This window comes from Toxotes jaculatrix, chromosome 16, assembly GCF_017976425.1.
Source record: "Toxotes jaculatrix isolate fToxJac2 chromosome 16, fToxJac2.pri, whole genome shotgun sequence".
NCBI lineage: Eukaryota > Metazoa > Chordata > Actinopteri > Toxotidae > Toxotes > Toxotes jaculatrix.
Genome location: NC_054409.1, coordinates 7,996,276 through 8,003,701, shown reverse-complemented (window position 1 = coordinate 8,003,701; position 7,426 = coordinate 7,996,276). Strand labels below are relative to the sequence as shown.

General features: G+C 41.4%; 1 protein-coding gene across 1 annotated transcript; it reads left to right on the top strand.

The window, feature by feature from the left end:
- The first annotated feature begins 4,333 nt into the window (after positions 1-4,333).
- ssna1 (Sjogren syndrome nuclear autoantigen 1) lies at positions 4,334-7,085 on the top strand. The gene is made up of 3 exons (XM_041059447.1): positions 4,334-4,612; positions 5,450-5,649; positions 6,865-7,085. The coding sequence occupies exons 1-3, from the start codon at positions 4,561-4,563 to the stop codon at positions 6,955-6,957; spliced, it is 345 nt and encodes a 114-aa protein (XP_040915381.1). The 5' UTR covers positions 4,334-4,560; the 3' UTR covers positions 6,958-7,085.
- The last annotated feature ends 341 nt before the right edge of the window (positions 7,086-7,426 follow it).

The following is a 7,426-nucleotide window of genomic DNA, read 5'->3' as shown; positions in this document are numbered from 1 at the left end:
CTTTTACATTTATAACAACTACTGAGGCATCAGGCCATCAGGAAAAACCCACTACAGGACAACAGAACCAATCTCAGACCAGATATGTGGCCTGTGGCCTTAACACCATCTCTTTCAAATACAAGAAGGGGTTTTTACAGACAGAAGCAGCCGTGCCATGTGATACGGATGAAGCAGAGAGCTGAGCTTCATCTAGGCTGCAGCACCTAGCCACTGAGTCAGAAACATGGATGACACCTGGGTCAAAATAAAAATCCAGGAAGTGCAGTCCTTCACAGAGCAAATAAACATAGTGTTGCGCTGTATCAGATTCTCTAAGGATGATGTCAGGCCCATCAGGTACTGTGTGGCGCACATCAAAGAGGAACCTTGACATGAAAGTCTCTCTCGCCACCCACTCTAACAGAAACTTGTGGTTTTCAGAATCCTCTCTTACCATCCTGAGAATGCGTGAGGAGCCCTAAACGCTTACGGTCACAGAGACTGGACCTTTGTCAGAACTAATCAGCGGGATCTGTTGAGAACAGCTCCACAACACAGAGAAGAAAAGAAGAATGAATGCAACAGCGCAGTCGTTCCACATGTCGCTGGAGCATCTGAGAAACTCAGGAGGATCTTCAACAAACATGCATGTGTTTTCTATTTACCATACTCACTGGTGGTTTTGAATAGCAGTTACAGTATGATACGTGGCAATAATTTGACTTTATGTATAGCTACAGCAAGTGCTGAAGCAACTAACTTGTTTTCATTTACGACATTGTGACATTGGTCACAGGTAACAGATGTATTTACTAGTACCAGACAGAGGTACTTGAATCTTCCATTTTCTGCTTTATACTGAGGCTTTAAATTAGGCTACATATTGCACTTTTATCACATCTATCTGACGACTATAGTTTAGTTAGCTGTTGTTACTTCACAGATTAGGATTTACACACAAATTTCCCCTCATCTGGTGTTTTGATGAAAGTGGTGGAGAGCACTGTCTGGCCACACGTTGGTCAAGCACTCAGGCCTGTACTGTTCTTGTGGTGCACACCGCATATGAACTCTACCACTACTGGGTAAAGATGACTCATCTGACCATGTAACTGTGGTTTTCTTGGTTTTAGTACCACTGAACACTCAAATATAAATTCATCTCTGTAAGGAGGGGTTGATGCACTGCAGCCTGTCGACAGACAATTGTTGCTGACACAGTATGACCACGCCCTGCATTGACATCTTCAGTCACCTGAGGAAGAGCTGCTCTTCTGTTTTTTCTTTCATGTCACACAAATGCACAAGCGTCACGGTCATCAAATGTGAGCCGTCGACCACAATTTCTGACATTGTTTCCTCTTTCACACAAATTTAAATGCAGATATCACTTTAGTCATTGTTCCTACAGAAACGCAAGCCAGTTGAACGGTGACTGAAGTTCCTGACATCTGTGCCCCAACAATGAACCCTCTGTTAAAGTCTCTTAGATCTTTTCCTCATTCCATCTTGATACAAAGTCAGACATCAGCATCTTTATCAGCATCTTTAACTATATTTTTTAATCTAACACTAATGTACTTGTCTTTGATCATGACTTTCTTTTACTTGTTTACTTATATTTTGACTGAAGTAAAAGTTCCAGTACAACAACTTATAAAAATACGACAAAGACTTGTAAATTGTTATTGATTGATTGACGTTAAACAAGAAATAGAATGTATTAATATCTGTCTCTCTGGGTCCAGAATGTATTTTATTTACCTTAGTAGGTTAATGCCGAGCTAATGGACAATTGTTGACAATTATTGAAAGTTCATTCTTGACCACTTCTCAGCAGATGGAGTTCACCAGTTGTCATGGAAATGTAGATGTTCATATTTCCCTTCTTCTGAGCACTTGAAGGATTTTTCATCCACGTTGGCTGAAAAGCTGAGATAGAAATGGACTGATTGATTAAAACCCTTAAACAGAACAGTCCCATAGTTGATGTTATTAGTAACATCTGTGCTTTTCCTGTTATGAGATGTCTGCTGTGAGTCTTATCAGTGTTAGTACTTACTGGGCTTCTCTTGAGGACACACTTTTTTTCCTTTTACTTAAATTTTAATCAGTTTTTTTTTCATTTAATCTCATCATATCAAACACAGTATGAACTATACATTTTAACTGGTCACTAAATCTACATTTTACCTGGTTAAGACTGAGATAAAGCTATGAGCCTATAGCCTATAGCTCATAGCAGACCTGTGGTTCCTAGGTGGCCGATCCATCAGTTATCAGGCTCCTCTACTGTGGAACCAGCTACCAGTTTGGTAGAGTAGACTGAAAACTCTCCTCTTTCATGAATGTTAAGCTGCTATAGGCCTAGACTGCTGGGGGACTTCCCATGATGCACCAAGCTCCTCTCTTCTTCTCTCCCTCCCTTTCTATTCCCATTAATACATGTTACTAACTCGACTCCTTCCCTTTCCTGTAGTTTTGTGCCTTCTCTCCTCTCTTCTCTTCTCTTCTGCTGTCGCTCTCTGCAGATTCATCTGCCCTCAGAGTTGTGGAGTCTGGGCCGACGGCTGTGGGCCACCTACTGCCCAGTAATTAGTCTCACTAATTATTATTATTAGTCTCATTATCATTAGTTCTACTATTGTTATTGTCTGTATTGTTATTAGTCCTATTACTAATCCTACTATTGCTTTATTTCTTATTAGTTTTAGTCTTACTATCATTATCATCATGTGGAACCTGCAAAGTGTTATGTTCTCCTTCCTCCTACTCTTAACCCAACCGGTTGAGGTAGACGGCTGTCTTTCCTGTTTTTGTCCAATCCATGCCATCCATTCCACGACTGGAATAACATTTAACCTGTTTAAATGTTATTCAGCACATTCATCTGTGGATAGACATCTGCACATGCAGAGCACAAACTGACTAACAGTTTAAACTGACACATTCGGTAAGTGGCCAGTATAACTCAATAAATACGCTCTGTGGAGTATCTCTAGTGCACTCTGTGAAATATCAATGCACATGGACAAAATGAAAAGAGGGAAGAATAACACAGGTTCATGTCCATGTAGGACAAACTAGTCTCTGAAGAATGTTTGTATATAACATTCAATGGGCAAATGGTACATCATATTTTATTTTGAAGAAACTGTGTGCGGGGGAAATTAAGAAAGAGGAAGGAAACAAATGCACAACACTGCTAACTAACATCTGAATGGGTAATAACAGGGAGTATTTTGAGGAAGACTTGTTTAACTGATAGAATATGGCAGTGCACAGTAAACTAGAGTCCTAATAAAAACATGGAAGGTTTTGAATCATGTGAAAAACACATCCAAATGTAGGATTTGTATTTCAGGACTCTGAGGAGTTGGTTCATGCATTCATCTCATTCACAGAGCAGCAGCCAGAGCCCTCATGCCTGACTTGATGGGGCATCTCATTTACATGCACAGCATCCTTAACCCCTCCTCTACCAAGACACCCCAACTTGGCTGCTCAATACCATTGGTAAAATAAATAGATAAATGACATCAAAGCACACTGACTCCATTGCCCTTTGATGTACTTTTTACCGCACTACATGTATTTGCAGCTATAGTTACTATTTCCTAAGAGAAATATTTTATATACAAAAACTATGGACGGTTTATACAATATGATGTGCTGTTAAAGTGCCTGACAGTATATAAAGTGGTTAACTTTGGCTCCACATTAAGCAGCTATAACATCATAATCTGATGATCACATGCCTCAGTAATAAAATCCCACTAACTACACTTTGACTTAAGCATCATTTTTAAAGTGGAACTTATTTATAATGGAGTATTTTTAATAGTGTGTTAGGCCCATTACTTATTTTAGTATCTGGTCTCAAATATCCTTTGAATAAAGGATATAAGTAAAAGTCAATTCTTTACTTATATCCTCTAAGTAAATACTATACGAGACCAGACTCACTTTCCATGATCAAACCAGATTTCAAACTGTAACTACCAGGGCCCAGATCTGCTGAGGGTGCTTACAGAGTCCTGTTCTCTGGGACAACTATGTCCAAGCAGGAAAAACAAACTGAAAACCTTTCTGTTTTCTCAGGCTTATAACTGACAGTGTTTTTCTATATGTTTGTAGTTTATATCTGTGGGCTGAACGTGGGTTTGTCTCAGAGCATTTCAATCTAATTTAATGTGATTTAAACAGTAAATAAAACGACCTTGCCTTGCCCATGAGTGACACCCCTGACTGCTCTGGCGGTTGCCAGAAGAGGGCGCAAGCGCAACCGATCAGCTGTGAAACCGCCTGAATCCAGAGGGCGAAGAAGCCTCCTGCACGGTCGGTAGGTCGGTGTCGCATCCGGTGGTATCTTTGGTTCAGTTGTCCGGGAAACCCGCCATGTACGAGCGCTCGGTCTGAGACGATTTGCTGAGGAAAGACGCCTTTATCTGTGGTTTAATGTCCGGCTCGGTTAGCAGAGTCTGACAGATGACAAGCTAGTTCAGAGAACAAGGAACGAGCACGAAACGTTACCCGCCGGTGAATCTTACAGTCAGATCTACTAAGCTCAGATCCGACATGACCCAACAAGCTGCTGCTCTGCAGACCTACAACAATGAACTTGTCAAATGTAAGTGACTCGTTTGTGTTGTTGTAGAAGCTAATTTGACCGATTAGTAGTGATTGAAAATAGTTGGAAGCTGGTTATTGACTGCAGCTGATGGTTTTTGACGGCGGGGTGAGCGAAACTCAGTATGCTTCTGAATATTTTACGTTTAGCCCGAAAAGATGCTCAGTCCGGAGTTAGAGTTAATGTTTTTCTTCTGGTGTGTTTCGTGTGTAAAGTTCACTTTTACCCCAGAAATACTCGCCTTTTAGTGCTTTCTTAACAGATCTCTGACAGTAGCATGTCGCAGTTCTTTGCTCTGCTTGTTCCAGTTTTTGACCTACCTGCTGCTTTGTCCAGCAAACAGGACAGTGCTGAGCAATCTGATTAACCCACAGAGATTACACCGTCCATCACCTGGAAATCAGCCTTTAACTCTCTGCAGACCACACAGAGCAACTGACGGCCATCAGCTGTGAATACATGCAGCAGTTTTGATTTATAAAATGTCACATAAATCACAGCTTCTCAGAGCTCTAGGTGACATCTTCATACTTCTTGTTCTCCAAAACCCAAAGAGGTTCAGTTTACAATGATTTAATAAAACAAAAAAAAAAAAAAATAATAAAGCAGAAAATCCTAATGTTTATTCACATTTTCCTCAAAATTATCCGCATTATTTTTGACAAACTTTCTGTTATAGACTGTGACTAATCAGTGTTTATTTTGATATAATGTTGAAACGTGTATCAATTTTGCAGTTTTCAGTTTAGTTTAATGTGACACTGACTATCATCTGTCACTGGCCTAAACTGATCCACTGAGACTCTGGTTGTAATAGGGCCACCTTTTGCCTGTCAGGTATTGAGGACCTGTGCTCCAAACGGGACGAGCTGAACCGTCAGATCAAGCAGGAGGAAGAGGAGAAGGAGCGACTGCAGCACGACATCCGCATCCTCTCAGAGAAGCTGAGCAGGGTCAATGAGAGCCTGGCGCAAAGGCTCGCCGCCCGCGCCACCTTCGACCGCACCATCGCTGAGACCGAGGCTGCATACACCAAGGTGTGTGTCTATCATTAAATCATTATATCTATAAGCAAGATTGAAATATATGAGTGATGGGACAGTTAACCTCTTTAACCTAATTAAAGATATGACGGAATGGGAAGTGGGAGGGATATTTATAGACTTTTATAGACTAACAATCAAGAACAATCGAGAAAATGAATTGATGATGAACATAATTGGTAGTTGCAGCCCCAGTGGGCTGATGCACACCTGGATTTGGGGATTTTCTGTCCATTCTTCTCTGCAGATCCTCTCAGGCTGTCCAATAGGGTTAAAGTCAGGGCCACTCAAGTTCAGCCAGAGCGACCATCAGGTTCTCGGTCCCCTCTCTTACCAAGGCTCTTCCTCCTTGATTGCTCAGCTTGGCAGGTTTGCCAGCTCTTGGAAGAGTCCTGGTTGTTCTAGACTTCTTCTCTTTAAGAATTACGGAGGCTGCTGTTCTCCAGGAAGCCTGCAGACTTTCAGTGCAGGAGAAAGTTATTTGTTTCACCCCCACAATCCTCTGAGCTCTGCAGACAGCTCCTTCGACCTCATGGCTGTTTGCTCTGATATGCAGTGTCAGCTGTGACACCTTGCATAAACAGGTGTGTGTCTTTCCAGATCACATCCAATCAGATGGATTTACCACAGGTGCACTCCAATCAAGGTGTAGAAACATCTCTGAGATGATCCAGAGAAACAGGGTCTGAATACTTGTGTCAGTGTGATTGTAGGTTACAGTACAGATCGGCCTGGTTAAGCAGTAGAGCAGGGTTAGAGAGTGGGCTCAGTAGATTTATGAAGGCACAGCCTGAAAGTCATTGCAGGGCCTTGGTTGATTGGTCAAAACACCGTGTGTATTATTAACAAGCTGATGAACTGAGTCTGCTGCCTGTTGGTTCACTGTTATATTTACTTGGTGGGTTGTACTGTCGAGCCAGTGGTGTATCATCATCATCGTCGTGTCCTCCTGCAGCACTTTCATCTCACACAGGCACATCCCACTTACTGATGCTGAACTCCCTGAGCGCTCACACTAATCACTGCAAACACACTCCTAAGCTGCTCTTATTAAAAAACAACAAGGCAGTCAGCCTTTTGAAATGACTTTTACTGTACACACCACACTGTCAGCCATACGTCATGTATTTAATGTTTTTATTTATGCTCCTGAGTATCTGTACAGTATACTCAGAGTGATTTTGTTTTGGTTCCTTGTTCCTTCTATAGATCCTGGAGAGTTCCCAGTCTCTTCTAAGTGTCCTGAAGCAGGAGGCAGGAAACCTGAGTAAAGCCACAGAGCCCCGGAGGAAGGAGCATTAATGCCAACGAACGTTCACGTGTTTCGGCCACAGCAGCACATTTAATTCTGCGCTTTTCACTCTGGACTATTTATAATATATTTGATTAATGTTGTAAATTCTTTATTCCAATAAATGTGTTTCTTATCACTCCCACGACTCTTTGTTTTACAAGAAGCAGACACCAGTGTCAGAATGACACATATACAGCTTTTACGTTTGTTCAAGTCTTCTATTTATTGAGCTTTCATTTATACAAGTATGACATCACTTTGTTTTTTTTTGTTTTTTGTTTTTTTTTCTTCCCAAATCATTGACAATAACTTTACAGTAAGCACATCTGCTGCGATGTAGATTTATGGATGAGGGGAAAAGTAAATGATGGAGCTTCTACCACAGAGTCGCTACAGTCCGACCAATACAAACTGCTCACTTCAGCAACAGGAGGAGACAGATAGGAAAACAGTGCAGTGAGAGAATGTGTCTCTATG